This window comes from Cnephaeus nilssonii (genome assembly GCF_951640355.1).
Source record: "Cnephaeus nilssonii genome assembly, chromosome: 10".
NCBI lineage: Eukaryota > Metazoa > Chordata > Mammalia > Chiroptera > Vespertilionidae > Cnephaeus > Cnephaeus nilssonii.
In genome coordinates, this window is record NC_137081.1 from 29,137,389 (window position 1) to 29,155,678 (window position 18,290).

At 41.6% G+C, this 18,290-nt stretch overlaps 1 protein-coding gene across 1 annotated transcript in view; it reads right to left on the minus strand.

The window, feature by feature from the left end:
* DNER (delta/notch like EGF repeat containing) overlaps positions 1 to 18,290 on the minus strand; it is a gene marked incomplete at both ends in the record, with an annotated part of 225,236 nt that overhangs the window by 87,100 nt on the left and 119,846 nt on the right. Inside the window, one exon of the mRNA XM_079782988.1 lies at positions 16,801 to 16,946. Coding sequence (XP_079639114.1) covers positions 16,801 to 16,946 — 146 coding nt within the window. The remainder of the gene's footprint in view (positions 1 to 16,800; positions 16,947 to 18,290) is intronic.

An 18,290-nucleotide genomic window follows, 5' to 3' on the forward strand; every position in this document is an offset into this window, starting at 1 on the left:
AAAACATAGAGAATTGATATAAGGGATCGATTCATCCTTCCTTATAGAGAGTGAATGCAATTATTCAACCCCTTGTTTTCATACTGAAATGAGAATATACACATAAATCTAGAATATTGGTATCACAGCCTAAATTCCAAGAGGTTTGTTTTGTTTGATTATACAATCCCTGGTACTATGGACTTTGATTAAAGACATTTCTTCAGCATTTGGAGGAGGGGAAAAATTATATCTTTATTTTACTATGAAAGATTTTTATTTATATTATAGAGTCTCTGCTCTGATCAATGCATTTCTTACTTTATTGAATTTATACTCACACAAATGGAAATAACACCAGCAGAGGAGGGAAGGTCCTATCATTGATTTTAATTAAATCTTATCTCAATAAATGTTTGTTGTTTTCATCACTTTAATATTGAACAAATGGCAGGTTATAGCTAATAAATGTGTTTCTACAGGAGATTTAGAAAAGAATCATTATAATTTCCAGACTAAATTCATCCAAATATCTAACTCAGGGGTGGCAAAAGGTAAGTTCACAGGCAAGGCGAATCTTGCTTGCTTTCAAACTTTTTATTAATCTATAATATTCACATGAAACAATTTCTTTTGGGTGATAATTCAGTCCTCTAACTCTGAATAATAGAGGAAATCTGCATACAAATTTCCTCATTTGGTTTTTCATCTCTATCCTTTATCATATCCTATATAATAAAGAGGTAATATGCAAATTGATGCTCACGCCCTTGTAAAAGATGGCCACCACCATGTGCTCAAAGATGGCCAGCAGGGGAGGGTAGTTGTGGGCGATCAGGCCAACAGGGGAGGGCAGTTAGGGGCGACCAGGCTGGCAGGGGAGGGCAGTTGGGGCAATCGGGCCAGCAGGGGAACAGTTAGGCATCAATCAGGCTGGCAGGGGAGTGGTTAGGGGGTGATCAGGCTGGCAGGCAGGCAAGTGGTTGGGAGCCAGCAGTCCTGGATTGTGAGAGGGATGTCCCAGATTGGAGAGGGTGCAGGCTGGGCTGAGTGACACCCCCCCCCCCCTGCAAGTGCACGAATTTCATGCACTGGGCCTCTAGTTCTTTAATAAACAGGTAAATGTAAGAAGTGTGTCACTGAGTTCTGTGAGCTCCTCTAACAAATTAATTAAACCCAAGGAGAGGTCATGGGAACCTCCAATCTATAGCCAGTCAATCAGAAGCTCGGATGACAGATAGCCTGGGCTTGCAACTATCATTTGAAGGGGTAGGGGCAGTCATGTGGGACAGAGCCCTTAACCTGTGGGATTTCATGTTTTCTCTAGGTCGATACAGTTAGAATTTTGTTAAATTGTTGGAAAGCCAGCAGGTGTCTGAGAATTGCTGGTTGGTGTGGGGAAAACCTCTACACATTTGATGACCACAAGTGTCAGAAGTGAAGTGCTCCCTGCAAAGGCAAAGAAACCCACAGGAGAAAGAAACACACAGTAAGGAAGAACTGGGTTTTCCCTACATAGGAAGGTGGAAAACTGAGTTTTTCTTTTACAATTTCTTTATTTGGAATGAAAGGAAAGGCATGTTGAATTCCCTAGAGCTCGGTATCCTCATCATTAGATGGGATAATGAAAATGTCCATGTCACAGGGCTGTGGGGTATGGAAGTCCTTGAGCCAGCATAGATCTATCTAAGTGCTAGGGAAAAAATGTTAATCTCGCTTCCTCTTTCATGTGTTCAGGTACTAACAAAGGCTGATACACCTAGAAGTGTGGCTGCCATGCACAGCAGTCCTTGGTGCAAAACCAATCTTGAATACATAATTTTTTGCAATTATAATTTTTAGATGCACATGTTGGAAGGAAATAAAGCTCCTATGAGCTGGCCCAAATTCCTGTTTTCTCTGAGGGCTGCATAAATGGGCTTCTGCTATGAAATGGGCTCAAGGTCATTTTGTTGCCAGATGAACACTTCTCCTAGAGCTTCTCAGGCTCCACTAAAATAAAAGTAGTTTTGTTTATTTGGCACAACAGCTGTCTGAGAATGGCTCAAAGGCCACCTGCCTCCCCTGTTGCTAAACGAGGGAGACATGAAAACCAAACCAAGGCTCAGATTTGCTGACAAATTTGATAAATCTCACCTCTCCCAACCTTGGTCCCTGTTCTCATACACAACACCTCCAGGAGGCATCTGCCTTCTAGAATTATCTACTATTCTCTTTCCTACTGAAATCAACCCCTGACTGAACTAAGTTATTCTAGTCTTAATGACAGATAACACCTTAATGGGATACCATTTTAGGGCCATTTGCATTTAAATAGGAAATCATGCTGTAATTACATAGGAATGAAGCTCAAATAGCAGGATTGCAGGCATCCTACCATGTGGATGTGTCAAGGAAATTTGGGATGAAGGAACCTCCCTGAATATCCTTGAATCTTACACCAAGTAGGCAACCCCCAACCTACTGCCTTCTGTCCAAAAGGATGGGCAACTTAATTGTACCAATGTCAAGTTACTTTTATTTTTTCAAAGTATTTTTAAAAGATTTTTTAGTTCACAAATAAAGACCTTCAAAATAAAACATTTTTAAAAAATTATCTCGCCCTAACCGGTTTGGCTCAGTGGATAGAGCGTTGGCCTGCATACTCAAGGGTCCCAGGTTCGATTCCGGTCAAGGGCATGTACCTTGGTTGCGGGCACATCCCCAGTAGGGAGTGTGCAGGAGGCAGCTGATCGATGTTTCTCTCTCATCGATGTTTCTAACTCTCTATCCCTCTCCCTTCCTCTCTGGAAAAAATCAATAAAATATATATTTTTTAAAAATTATCCCCTAGTACTACTGCTGGTTGATAACTATGGTTTTGCCATTTTTTAGAAGACCCTTTTTTTAGTATCCTTCTTAGGGAACAATTATATATTCATGAGTATTACTGGCTACAATTGATATTTGTCAACAGTTTTATTTAACTACAAAATTAAAAATACATTTAGCTGAGAAATGCTTCAAAACAATGGGTAAGAAGACAAGGCAGTTGATTGCCCATTTCTTTTGTGGTTTTTTAAATATATTTTATTGCTTTCAGAGAGGAAGGGAAAGGGAAAGAAATATAGAAACATCAATGATGAGAGAGAATCACTGATCCACTAGCTGCCTCCTGCATGAGCTCCACTGGGGATCGAGCCCACAACCTAGGCAAGTTCCCTGACCGGGAATCGAACCATGACCTCCTGAGCCAAACCAGCTGGGCCTAATTGCCCATTTCTGTGGCCAACAGCCCCAACTCTTGTCATAGGAAAGATTTTAAAAGCAAAACAACAACAACAACAAAAATGTTAGCATATAGAGTATATGCTATTGAGTTTGATTTAGAAATTCAAGTATCAACTTTCTCTCAACAATTGTCTTTTAAAATTAGAACTCTGAGAAGGAAATTAAACATGAGTCTAGCCCCAAATGATTTCCACTAAAGTAGGTTAAGATCAGTCATGCAGGCCAGAAGCATTCCTGGGTAGTTCAAAAGACGATGAGTGGAAACACTTCCAAAGACAACAGGGCTGGAATGCCAAGGGCAACAGGGCCATCAGAAAGTGGCTCTTGATGGAGGCAAAGAAGCCATTTCCATTGGTTTGTATATCACACGTGCCACCTATAATTTGTAAAGTTCTTTACAAAATGCTTCTGTGGTAGGCAGTTAGACAGACATGAGAAGAACAAGGAAATGGGCCAGGTACAGAAGGTCACCAGGGTGGAAAGCCTGGGAGCCTAACTACAGGCAAAACTGGGAAAACAAGAACTTTGCCCCAGGGTCACCTTTCCCCTAGCATATCGCTGGTCATGTGGTTCAGACGCTCCCCTGGCATGTCATTTATTATGCAGTAGACCCTCTTGGAGGAGAAACAAGGGGCCAAAGAGTGGCCTCATTCAACTCCCTTGTGTGCCCTTGCACCAATCACTTCCTCAACCATTAACTCTTAGGTGTAACAACTAGGCCTCAGTTGTGTCTTAGCTTCAGGCCCAAAAAGGCAGCAAAACCAGACAAGTGATGCCAGGCTGACCTCAGAACCAGCTGCACTGACTAGTGACCCCCTGCCCAGGTTCTAACCTATCAGTAGAGACCACAGCACATTTGGAAAGGACACATTTGGAAAGCTGATGAATATTCTATTGAGATCCTCGCCTGAAACCTCCAGATAAATACCCTCTTAAGACAGAGGACACAGTATGACTCCCCATAGGGAGCACACCTTTTCCCACCCCTTTCCCCAGGGGAGATTTCCTTGCCTCTCTTTTCCTTCTAAGTTCCAAAGGCCCTTAATTTGTCTCTGTGACTTGTTTCCTGAGCCCATACCAGTTGGCTCACTTTTCCTACCACTGTGACTTTCTAAATAAACTTTTATAGTTTGAGTCTTGGCTCTGAATTCTTTCTTAGCCAGAACTCAAGAACTGAGGTTAGTGAACCAAGGTCCAATCACCAGTGACATTTTGGTGCCGACTCACTGCCAACACTTCCATATATATAACCTCATTTCAAATTCCATTAGGCCTTTCCAGCACCTATGTGGGTCTGTGCTACACCTCAACCTTGCACAAGTCACAGCTTTGTGACATGAACATGCTCATCATTCCCATCATCAGACGGAGACACTGATGGAATTACATGATGCAATTTCAGTAGTAGGAGAGTCATATCTTGACCCTTATTCTACCCTATGTCTACTGGCCTCCACTGGGTCACAAAGCCTCAGACTTCATCAGAATGGTCTGTACAAATGTGAAAGCCACATTGACATTGTCTGGACCAAGTACAAGAACAGCTATCTTTAAACACAGAGATATTTGTTGTAGACTTGACTTCTCTCTCCAACAAGATGACAAAAATAATAAGGGCTTCATATGCTTTCTTACTGATCTACACAAAACTAAAAGTTAGTACCTTTTGGAAGTACTATCAAGTTTCAAAATTTCAACCCTCACTAAAATCATGACACTTAATGCCTGAGAGCCTCAATATCCCCATCCAATAACAGGAGTGAAGAAAATGTCCCTGTCACAGGGCCCTACTGAGGAGAATATTCTTTCTACCAGGATGCAGCAATGAAACTGTTGTCTCCTTATCATCCTGGAAATTTAAACCGAGCAGAATTTAATGGGGTATATTCTATTAGATTGCGCAATGAAATGTTCTTATGGTAGAAGATGGAAGTATAGTATGATACTAATCTAAATATGGGAGCCCATATTTCTTCCATTTTTATTTATTTTAGCAACCTAAAGAAGCCCTAAGACAAAAGTCAACTTTAGCTGCTGCTTCTCATTTTAGATAGCACAACATAATATCTTTTTTATCCGCAAAATCTTCCATGTGTTCAGAGAAACCCTAAAAATAGAGCAGGCTATGATTGAAAAATCAATGAAAGTAATTCAAGCTCAAAGAAAAGGGACCAGATTCCAGTGCAAGTTCCCACAGTCTGTGACCGTGGGCTGTGGGACAGTCACATCCTTAATCTAATCAAAGTTCCATCTAGCCATGGCCTTTGCCATTCGTCTTGCTGAAGGTTCTTTTTCCATTCCAGACCCTACAAAACTTCCTGAGCAGATTGCTTCATCATCACTTCAACTGATGCTTTCCTGATATGTAGCTCATTCTTTTAATATTTTAATGTCTGCTGACCATTAATGCCTCTTGCATCAATGTTTAATTTGCCTAATTTATATAATTTCATTCAACTGTCTGTTACTGACACCATCTAATGGCGACTACCTATTATACTTTGCTTATCAGCACTTAAATATATACCAAATCAAACCGAGACCAGAGAATACAAAGAAAAAGGCTAAAGGTAAAATGCAATGAAGAAAGCATGTAAAGAAATGAAAAAGGTTAGTAGAAAAGAAAAGAAAAAACATGGTACTGAAGTTAGGAAAGCACTTACTTATTAAATTATAATGTGGAAAGAGAATAAAGAGAGAAAAAGTAAATTTTCTAAGTTTTTTCTAGATGTAGACAGTAATACACATGCATAATTATTTGTGGAATGTATAAATGCTACTGTATAAGCTGCCACCAGTATTTCTTCTATTCATGTGCTTCCTTTTCCCCTAGTCTCCTGCCAAAATATTGTGACTGTGCTAAAAACAGATGTGTAAGTGACAGTTCTGATGTCCTCCATAATTAATGACCTTTGATTCTGGACAGCTTTGAAACATTCCACATTTGCTGGCCTCTGCTGACTCCTAGAAGGAGTCAGCCCTTGTCCTCTGTGCCCTTCTTTCCACACTCAAGCGTTACATGATATCCCACTGCACATGTCACATAGTCACCTCTGTCTGAGGTTGAGACACAGATCGAATTTCCTGCCCAGAACCTGGGTGGAAACCAAGTACAGTCATAGAGAGAGGGTGGATTGTGTTCAGGGCAGCAGTCCAAGGGCCTGTGGTAACCTTGCTCCATTTATCCATCACTGCACAGCTGTTGTATTCCAGGGAGAGCTTGCTCATTCCCTTCTGGAGCCAGATTCTTTTTCCCTTATTGGTTTGGCAATATCCTACTCAACTGCAGAATTATCATTAAACTACAAACTATCCTCCAGTGTGAAGTTGGAAAGGCTTAATGCTCGTGGCTCAATTAAATGCTTATCTTAGCCTCAAAAATGCCCCTATGTCAAAGGAAGTTGAGTACCGAATAAGTTCCTTCTTGCTGATGATTAACAGACATGGAGGTTGGGCCAAGTTTCTTGGGATTATTCTTGGAATACAAGGAGAAGGCAATCAGAAGGAAGAAACCCTTACAGGGACTCAGGTCAGTCTGACCGGTGTGGGGTGATGACAGTCCTACCCCTTCCTCACAGAGGTGGTGGGCTCCTGGCCAGTTTCCAGTGGAGGCAATATTTGAGTAGCATCTTCTCTGAATCTGCCTTATCTCACATTCCATAGAAATAAACCAAGCTTTTAAATGGGTGTCAGGCAAAGAATAACCTGGGATTGAGCAGATATTCCAGTGCTGACTTAGCCTGGACCAGTATCAGGTGGCTCAGGTAAACAGAATCACCTGCCTCCATTCAGAGGCAGAGCAATCTCCAATCCCCAGGAGCTGGACTACGGTATGTCTGCAATGATTTATTTCCCTTTAACCAAGATTGCACAAAGGTGATAGGACTTCAGTTTTTATGGGAAAATTCAAAAAAAAATTTCCCTAAGACATAAAGCACAGAGTATGAGTTTTTAGAAAACAAAATAAAAAAAATATCTCTGATCAACATTATTAGTCATTAGGAAAATGCAACTCAAAACTACAACCAGATAACACTTCACACACACTAGGGTGGCAAAAGTCAGAAAAGAAAAGAGAAGAGAAGAGAAAAGAAGAGAAGAGAAAGGGAGGGGAGGGGAGGGGAGGGGAGGGGAGGGGAGGGGAGGGGAGGGGAGGGGAGGGGAGGGGAGGGGAGTAGCAAGTGTTGGTGAGTTATGGAGAAGTTTGAATCCCCATGTATTGCTGGTAGGAATGTAAAATGGTTCTTTGGCAACTGTGAAAAACAATTAACATTTCCTCAAAAAGCTAACATAGAATTGCCATATGATCCAGCAATTCCACTCCTTAGGTATACATCCAAAAAAACTGAAAACAGATATTCCAACTAATAGTTGTACTCACATGTTCACAGCAACACTAGTCACAATAGCAAGAGCTAGAAACGATTCAAATGTCCATCAATCATAAATGGATAAACAAATTATTGTCCATCAACACAATGGAATATTACTCAACCATTAAGAGGAATGAAGTACTGACACATGCTACAACGTGAATGAACCTCGAAACATCGTGCTAAGGGAAGGTAGCCAGATGCAAACTGTCACATATGATATCATTTATGTGAAACATCAAGAATAGTAAATCCATAGGCACAGAATGCCAAAGGATGTTGCCAGGGGCTGGGAAGAGAATGGGGAGTGACTGCTGAATGGGCACAGCGCTTCCTTTGGGGAGATGAAAACTAGATAGAGGTGGTGGTCACACGCATTGTGATTGTACTGAATGCTATTGAATTGTTCACCTTAAAATGAGTTAAATTTGTATTAGATGAATTTCACCTCAATTCTTTAAATTGTTTTAATACTCTGTCAAGACTGGTTCCTGACATCACTTGCCTCAAAGAAGGGAGTTTTGCTCCCTATTCTGCAGATCTCCACACCTTCTCTCCTACACCTCCTCTTGATTCCATCTTCTCTGGAACTTTCCTCCATTAACTACACCCCTCCCCAGTTCTTTCCTTCTGTTTATTTCAATGTGGCACATCTCTGCTCTGGGAGTAAAAACCCTCCTTTTGACCCAGTTTCCCACTTTCTCCCTCCACTCAGTACCAAACTTATCAAAAGGGCAAGGCATGTTGGTGACCCAAGCCTCTCCTTGCCCCTGTGATCCGGCTTCCTGCCCACCACCATTGCTGCCCTCCCAACAGCAAGATCCTGGCTAGATTCTCCCACCTCCTGCCCAGGGAAGCAGCCAATTTTCTGAAAAGCAATCCTTTCATTTCCTTGCTCCTCTTTACTATCTAAAGAGCTTGCAACAACAACCAACAAAAAGATTGCAGGGGGGGGAATGCCAATTAAAATTTGATGAAATCTCAAGCCTTGCACATCTTTTTAACATTCTGGGTAACAAAACGGCGGGGGTCGGGGGGTGAAGGTGGTGGAGGGGTACATAAAGCATTCCTGCTGCTCCCCAAAGCCCAGGGATTGTCTCAGCAAACACATGCAGTTCTTTGAGTCAGGACCCAATGATCCCATTTTTCATGGAATACCTTTTCTCCTTGAAAGAAGGACTCACAGGCAAACTAGGCTTCTTCAGAATTGGCCATTCAACAGATACTTTCTCTCAAATGAGCAGAGTAAGACTGCCACTTCAAAGAAAACAACCACTAGTTTTTGTTGTCAGAGATAACATTTGAGCTTTAAAAACCTTAAAGGAGAAATTAGAATTTTGGAAAACATTTATCTTGCATTATGAGCTTGACAAACCCACAATACTTAAAGACGATTTTGATGAGATTGGTGGTGATATTAATCATGATGTGATTTCTGGGGTTATTGTATAATGAAAGGTAACATTTGGAAGCTCTGTATAAGCCCATTACTTTCCAAATGACCAATCTGTGATGTTATAAAAACCATTCATTGGTATAAAATCCAAAATGCAGAACAGACCAATGGATTTTAATGTACCAGAGTACAAGAGATCATTGATATGGTTTCAGATTCTACATTCAATTAACCTTTATGAATCTGCCGCTTGTCCAGTTCTGGAGTATTTTCAAGATACTCAATTATCTGCAAAGGCTATTAAAACACTTCTCCTCTTTCCAACTGAAAATCTGTATGAGGCTCAATTTTCTCCCTATACTTCAACCAAAACAACACTTCACAATAGATCACATATAAAAGCAAATGTAAAAATCCAGCTCTCTTCTTTGGAGCCAGGTATTAAAGAGATTTGTAAAAATGAAAACGGTGCCTTACTTCTCACTAAATTATTTTTTGCTTTGGAAAATATAGTTACTTTTCATAAAGAAGGTGTAATTTTTGATAATATGTGATGGGTTTATTAATTAAAATAAATAATAAATATTTAATACCTTAGTTTTAAATTAATGTAATAAATATCAGTAGATGGAGCCCAATAAGCAAGAGTTCTTTGGGGACCTCAATGACTTTGTAAAATGCAAGGGAGTTCTGAGACCAAAAAATCAGAAAAATACTGGGCTAAGTAAAGTCAAACATATTTGTAAATAAAAGTGCAAACACCACATCCACTGGAGGAGTCTTCACATGAGTCTGTAGCTCACCAGCAGAGAATGGAGGCCAACATCTAGACACTGAGGCACAAAGATGGCCAGCAGGGAGCTACTCTGAAAGGGAGGGGAGATCTCCTCTAATACCGGGAAGGAACCTGGACCCTGTCTGTCATTAAGACACATTTGTCCCATTTTGGTGTTTCTGTCCAGTTGGGGGGAAGTTATGCTGGACAATCCCCTTACACATCACAGGTCATTCTAAATGACCTAACACTCCCTCACTGGAAGGATAAGCTGCAAAGGTAGGCTGATTCTTAAGAAACTCAGAGAATGTCAAGAAGGAAAAGACAAATACCATCATCAAACTAAAGCTCCAATCTGTCAGACTTCAGGGAGACAAATGAGTCCATTTGTACTTTTTATTATTACTATTTGCATTTTAAGCCATATTTGAGGTAACTGTCAAAAACAGAAGTCCATGCTGGGGACCATTTAAATGGTTTCTTTCCCCCTAAAAATATGAAAGAAATACCTCAAATGGGCACTGACTATTTAATTAGAGGAAGGCTACGGAAGTTGATGATGTTTCAGAGGAGATTTGGGCATCAGATGAAGGTCAAGTTCAATGATTTCCGATGCCAGTGTTTTGGCTTTCAACATCTGGAGAGCAGGGAGTCAGGTGGTTTTCCTCCCCTGTGTTTTGTTGGGGTGAAGCTCCATGCCTGACACATAGAGGTGCTCACAGAACGCTGGGTGAGAGAATGAAAAAATGTGCAGAAATAAATGAATATCCAAGATGAGGAGTGAAATAAATTCCTTTGGTGAGTGTGAGCAAAGCACCACGATGCTTTCTGGATCCCTAAAGGGGACCCCTCCTTGGGCAAAACCATTCCCAGCAGCTCATGCTAAGCTCACTGAATTATGGACTGAAAAAATAGGACAAAAGGATAAGTATTTTATGGAAAGACAAGGAAAACAGGCCTGCCAAGTTCCAAGCAATGGTTTTTCTTCTCTCAGGCATCGTTTAATCAGTGCCTTCTTTCCGTGTTCTAAAATTACTCATTCAAATCTCAGAATGATGGTTATCTGTCTTTGATGCAGACTTATGAGTATGTCTCCTCTTTGTAAAGTCTGAGAGATATAATGAACTGGACAGAACTGTGAGGAAAGGGCTCCACACCTGAGTGCCTAGGATACAGTGAGGCCCTTTGATTTTTTGATGGGCTTCCTCTGCTACCCTCCCACCCCATTTCTTTCTCACAGTGTTACCAGGTCACAGTCTTTTTCCAAGGTCTCATGAGGGCCTTTTATGTTCGCGCTAAGGACAATCAAAAAATAAGCTATGAGAGAAGTGATGGGTGAGAGAATATGAAATCCATTCCTGCCCTCCGGCGCGCTGCTACTGCCTGAGAGAGTTTCGCAGAGGACTCAAACCAACAGGAGGATGGCATCAACGATTCCGTTGATTCCATTGACCTACTTCCTCTTGAAACGAGAGAGAAAGGATTGGCAACGTTGCTTAAGGTGGTCCTCAGTGGTGACTACAGCGTTCTGGGTCACACTGTCTGTGAGAACCTCAGAACAGAGACTATTTTCCATCTTATTACTTTATCAACCACATATCAACCATATTTAACTACCATATAACTCAAATTACATATCAAATTATATATCTAACTCAACACTCAGAGAACTGGTTTCCCATCATATTTTTGTTCTTTTGTTTGTTTTGTTCATTCGGTTCATAGGCACTTTTTCAGCATCATCCATGCGGACAGCACATGCTATTTGTTACAATGGATGCTGAAGGAAGCAGGCACAGATCACAACATCAAGAAACTTACCTGCCCGAGACTCCCCTGGGAAGTCCAGTGATCCCACATCTGAGCTGAACCTGTCTCAGGGCTCACAGGACACACCTGCAACTCTTTCCCACAGCCCAGCCTGCATCACCATGATTTACTGGTCCAGCACCCTGCCCCCACAACCTTCCAACTCTGTCTCAAAGGCCATGTCATCTCTGACCAAATGTGTATCTCCAGAGCCTCAGCCAGTGTCAGGCATGTGACAGGCAATAACTCTGCAGTGAGGTGAGTACAAATAATAATGGATGTAAAGAAATACAAGCATACATCAATACTCATGTGTCTCATAAGAAAAATAAAATGCAATAGGGTTTTAGAGGAGGGAGTCAGCACTGAGGGATTAGGGACAGCTTCCGGAAGCAAAAAGAGTGTGAGCTGAGTCTGAAGTATAGTTAGGAAGGTGGGAGGGCAGGGGCAGAGAGTGGGGATAAAGTGGTGTGGCAACTAAGGATTCCAGATGGAGGGAACAGCATGTGCAAAACTACAGAAATCTGAGGGAGGAATGAGGTGTGTGTGGGGGGTGGGGGGACGCCTACAGGGATTGTGGGAGGAGCTCAGGTTGAAAGCTGGAAAGGGTGCTCATGCACACAGCTTAGGCATGCTCCTCTCTCTCTGCTCTGGGAATGAAATAGAAAATAAACAAACCTCAGAAATGAGAATTTACTTCGAGCCCTAACAGAGGCACATGCTTTTGAAACAGGAAAAAGGATAAGTAGAGGGGAAGGATAGTATCACCCGCCCAGGCCACATGGGCTGGAGAATGAGGACAGTGGATGTTAACAAGTGATGAATAAAAAACTTCAGGGCAGTGATTTATTTCCCATAAACCAAACCCAAGCAGAAGAACTTGGCCATAGGAAGACTAGGACTTTCTAGAACTTGAGCCTTTGACTTCTAAGAGCAGGGAGGGAGGTAACAGAAGGTCAGGACTCTTCAAGAACCCAACATGCTAGTGTCTTTCCCATGTGCAGGCCAACCCCTGGAGACAGAATTAAGATACAGGCTCTAAGGGGAAATATCAATGGCTCCCAGCCATGATGTCAGTTCAATTCTCTCTCAAAACACAATCTGAATAGTCAGCTCTAATATCTGATCCAAATAGCCTGAGAATGATGGATTCCTAAGCTACAGCTAGAGAGATTTCTAAGGAACCTTTTAAGAATGGGGGCCTGACCCCACTTATCTATCAATATAAATCAGAGCCAACAAATAGGACAGTTTGGGGATATGTATTGAACCATTATACCATTTATCAGCAGTTATCTTTTTTTATTAATTCCATGTGCCTTGAATTTATTAACAGTCAAATCCCTGAATAAAATGATGTTTCATATTTGTGTTATGAAATCAGCAAGAATGGGAAGATGATAAGCACTATTCCTAAGACCTCTATTTCCAGAATTATGGTCCACAACCTACTTTTGCATCAGAATCACCATCTATCTAAAAAAAGGCATCATAATCTGAGTGAGGGCCTGGAATATGACTTTTTGTCAAGGGGCTCAGGCAAATCTTAGGCAAAGTAAATTTTAAAACTACTCCTTTAATTTTGTGGGCAAGGAATACAATTGAGTAGAAAGGGTACAACAATGACTGGAGAGAAAATTTTGTGGTTAATTTTATATGTCAACTTGGCTGGGCCATGGTGCCTAGATATTTGATCAAACATTATTCTGGATGTTTCTATCAGGATGTTTTTGGATGATATTTACATTTAAATCAGTGAACTTTGAGTAAAGCAGATTGAACTTCATAATGAGGGTGGGCCTCATCCAATCAGTTGAAGGCCTGAATAGAACAAAAGGCTGATCTCCCCAAAGCAAGAGGGAATTCTCCCAGCAGTCTTTGGACTTCATCTGCAACATCAGCTCTTTCTTGTCCACCAGTGGACTGCCTTTGGACTTGAATTGAAACTCTTTCCTGAGTCTTCAGCCCACTAGCCTCTCCCCAATCAAATTTTGAACTCACTGAGACTCCACAATGAGTGGATCCAGAATGAGCCAATTCCTTAAAATAAATCATAAGTATATCTCCTATTGCTTCTGTTTCTCTGAAGAACCTTGACTAATACACATCTCTTGCACTTGGGAGACAGGGTCCATGGAACCTAATTGAATCTAAAGAAGACTTAAGGCCCACACCAGCAAAGAGGTCTCTGTGACTCTCTGACACACCTTTCAGATAATTAAGGAATCATCAAATAGCAGCAGCCAACCTTGGTGACAAGATTCAAAGAGAAGCAGTGGCCAACAGTCCAAATATTTTATAAGGAAAAGAAAACATCAGTCAACTGTTATAACAAAAGGAGTTTTTTAAAAGGTAGCTCCCTACCGTGCTATAGTAACAATTTAAAAAGACCTTCCCAGGATGGGGCCATATCTAAGAACAGCAAGCTTAAACTTTTATTACAAATCGCCCATCAACTCAGAACTGTGAAGTATCCTCTAGACAAAGTATACCTGACAGAAAAGAAACAAGCCCCATTACCAAATGAGAGTAGTGTGGTAATAACAGAATTGCTTTTATTTTTATGGATGATCCAATAAAAAGTTACAAAAATAATTAGCAAGAGTAAAAAATTAAACTACCATATAGTTCTTTCTATTTTGCGTTGAGTTTAGGGTTAGACCATATAACTTCTAATTTTTGGAAAGAGTAAAAAGAAACAAACTTGATGATAACAGTCTTGTTAGTCAATGACTAGTAAATTATGGCAACAATCACAAGAAGCCACTGGAACTCAAGTAGACACAAAAAAGGTGAGCCTCCTTTGCATCTCCACTTCTGCCAATGGTAGTTCAACTCCCCCCATCTTTTTATGAACTATAGGACTGGCTTCCAGATTGTTCTCTCCAAGAGGACAAAGTGGGTCAATGAATGGACATGGTAATTTCAGCCTAATCATTTGCTTACAGTCACCAGGGATGATTATAATGTCTCAGATTAGATGACTGCCATAATTTCCTTAAATCCACTGAAGGTACATGTGGGCTTTGACTGAATCAACAACAGCAGAGGCTCCATACTCTAGAAGCCACGTGGACGTGGGAAGTGGCAGCAGAGGGAGGAGGTGTCATCTCAGGGAGAGGTAAACAGCTATTCAAAGGAACTGGTGCCCGTAATGAACGTGTTTCCTCTACAGTGATCTGCTAAAATTAGCATGAATTCCTCACTCAGGCATTTGAGTCATTTTTTTTTTTTTTTCAGTTTTCCAAGTTACCTGCCAGGTGCTAACCACTTCCACAACCTTTTCAATGAGTCAGTTCTAAAGCACCAGGCACAGCCTCTGAGCTAGAGCGTTCATGCCGGATGCTGCCAGCATGATGCCTCAGGATAACACAGTGAGTACTTTATGAATGAAAAGTTTCCCCAGAAGTGTCATCCATCGTAAGAGAAAGCTCACAAGGAATCCGAACCACTTTGTCAGTCCTAAATTCTGAGAACAGCCCTCTGTTCCTTGTTTAAGACATTTCTCTTTTGCCAATACGATCGTTTTGAGGGCTAATCAGGCCCCAGAATCATTCACTCGGGATAATAAGAATGAATTTGGGGAAGACCCGTGTGTCCCCTCTTTGCAGCCCCACTGGGGAGCTCTGACATTCTTCCATGGTTTCCATATCTTTTCTCAAGTTACTGTACTCTAGTTTGACTATCACAGAACATTAGTGTCCTTCCTTTTTACCCATAAAATAAGTTGATAAATGAAGCTTCCTCTCAAGAAAGAGAAGCATTGGGTCCAAGTTGGCTGAGACAGAAGGAAATGGACCTACAGGGAAGGCTCGGTTCAGTAAAGGAAACCTCATGCTTCACCTCCTGGCTTTACCCCAGGCTCTCTCCCCTCCCCCCAGGGATTTTGTTTTTTACTTTGGTTCGTCTGTGTTCCTCGTCTAAGATTAAGAAGAAATTATTATTCCCACTGCTTTCTTGGGTTCTGACAGCATTCTGCTCCCTCCAGGGGATATCTTACAGAAAAAAAAGTGGTATATTTGAGTCATTGCATTACACCTAAAATACATCAAAATCACGGGTTTTCTAAGATGGCATGAGCAATGTCTCCCAACATCCCTTTTTTCAGTTACCCCATTCCTTCCACTTATCCAAGTTCCCACCACTATTACTGAAGGTGCTGGCATTACCACAAGGAGGTGTCACCAAAGAAAATTGACCAGTGCTACCCTTAAAATTGGTCTAAAACAACTCACACTCTTTTTCTATCGAGGGACCCTCTTTACTTAACATGAACTCCAATGTAAATACGTGTACAACTGGGGAGAGGGAAATGGAGGCAAGGATGCCAGAAACAGTGAGTGCTAAGAGTAGTGGATGTGTCCTTGTGGAACAGGCTCCCTTGTAAGGGTTAGGGTCTCTCACTCCTGGCGCTCATTTAGAAATCATATGGAGATTGTGTTGCCTACTGGCATATAATTGAAACCGGAAATGTGAGGGGCTTTTTAAAACACATTTATATCAATATATGTTTTCCAGGCTACCGGTGTCCCCTTACCTCTGCTGGCTTCATGGTGCAGGCCTGGGGTCCATCTGCCGTTGCCTTAAGGAAGCCCCTAGACTGATGGCAATTGGCCTCAGTGGCTGCTCTGGTCCTTTTCTGGTCTGACTCCTTTACCCCATCACTAACCAGAAAATGAGGAGGAGAAACTGTACTCAGCCCCTGATGCCTGACCCTTGACCCCTGCCACTGGGACCTAAGCTACGAGGAACAAGACTCAGGTCCCCCACAGTGTTGACGATGCTGGTCCACAAAGGTCAAACATAATGTCAGCCTTTGGGTCCCTGCCTCTTCTCCATTCCTTCTCTTATTTTCACTTCTGTAACTGTTATTAGTATGAGGGAAATGCACCGTCTAAGGAGGGAATTCTGTAATAACTGGGAAATAAATGACTCTGTGCTTACCTTTCCCTCCTTCCATTTCTCTTGATTCTGCTACCAGGTATGATGACGACTTCTTCTCACAGAAAACTCTGGTTCATACCAAAGCAAGAAGGGCTAGCACTGCACAAACTCATTGTAATTACTTTAGAAATCATATGGAGATTTATATATCTGTGTGTTGCATGCTGGCATATAATTGAAACCAGAAATGTGGGGGGCTCTTTAAAATACATTTATATCAATATATATTTTCCAGGCTACCGGTGTCCCCTTACCTCTGCTGGCTTCGTGGTGCAGGCCCCTTTTCCTGAGCACTCCAAGTCACGTGCACGGCTCTCCGCTGGAGCACAGGTGCTGGTCTTCACCACCAGGGTCAAGCGCAAAGCCGCGATGGATTTAGTAACAGAATCATTCACAAAGCCTAAAAGGAAATGGGACAAGAGGAAATGTGAATTTTACCAACATTCTTTTTACAAGTCTCTGGATTTAGTTTAGGCAGCATTCAAGTCTGGCCACGAAGGTGAAATGGGTTAAGTTAGGCAAAAGAATAAAGCACACACAGTAGCCTCAGGCCTTTCAGACAGCCACCCCGCCCCCCCCCCCCCCATGAGAAAAACCCAAGGCCAATGAAAAGGACTGTCACTTCACTCATCCCTTAGACCCCACTGCTCTGCTCCTGCCCTCGCTCTTGGAGACCACTCTTTCTCTCAAGTCCATCCCTGCTCTAGCATGTTAGAATTCAACTTCCCTGATTTAAACCCATTTTCTCCCAGGAAGCCACCTGCCTACATCTCCCAACTCTCCTGCCTCCTGGTTACCGGGGGTAGTCACAGCTCTAAATATACCCCCATTACCAGCCTGCCTGGGCAGACTCTGTGCCTTCACAGGCAGACATGCAATACAGTTTGGTATTCTATGTTGGGTTTATCAGTGAATATCTCTTGATCACCAATTTGGCTACACAATATCAATTTAACCAACTAATAATACAGGACCAATGGTAGTTGAATATTTGCAGTATCATTGATGCATCATATTTATCATTCCATGATCTTTGTCTAGTATGGCTATTTATAGATAGTGAGTAGAAATAAATAGAAGTAAATATAGTCTCCAATTGGAATAAAGAAATAAATCCTGTATTTTGTATCAATGTTATAATTATTTTACTGAGAATGTCTTTTTTTCTAATAAGAATATCCACTTATTTATATTTAATTTTAAATTTCAAAATAAATCACTTATAATTAACACCTCCATCATCCAGGAGAAGACTCCTGTGTTACCCATAAATAGTGCTCAAGACCAGGTGGTGAAAATGATTCTAGGCAGTCATGCCTCTCTGAGCCCCAAAGTTCTCATGTGTTAAGTAAGGATAATAGCCCCAAATTAGGGTGACTATAGAATTTATGATCAAAACTGGGGCTCTTCTCAGATCAAAATAGGGTGCTTTTGTGATTACAATTGAACACAGGCATGAAGTGAGAGGACAGTTGCCTGTTCCTCATGTCCTGAGGAATAGCCAGACACCAGGAATCTGCAAAGTGGAGTCTTACATTAATGCAAGAGATCATTTTAACAGGCAGAAGATTGGTGCAAAACAGAGCAGAAGATTGAATCCAACTCACAAGTGTCCAGGTTATGATGGGAAATGAATGCAAGTCAGAGTGGAGTGGAGACATGCCTCAACTCCTCGTTTGGAATTAGGAGGCCAGTGTCTCTTGGTGTCTCGGTAAAGACTGGTGCTGCAGGCCTGACTCGGGGT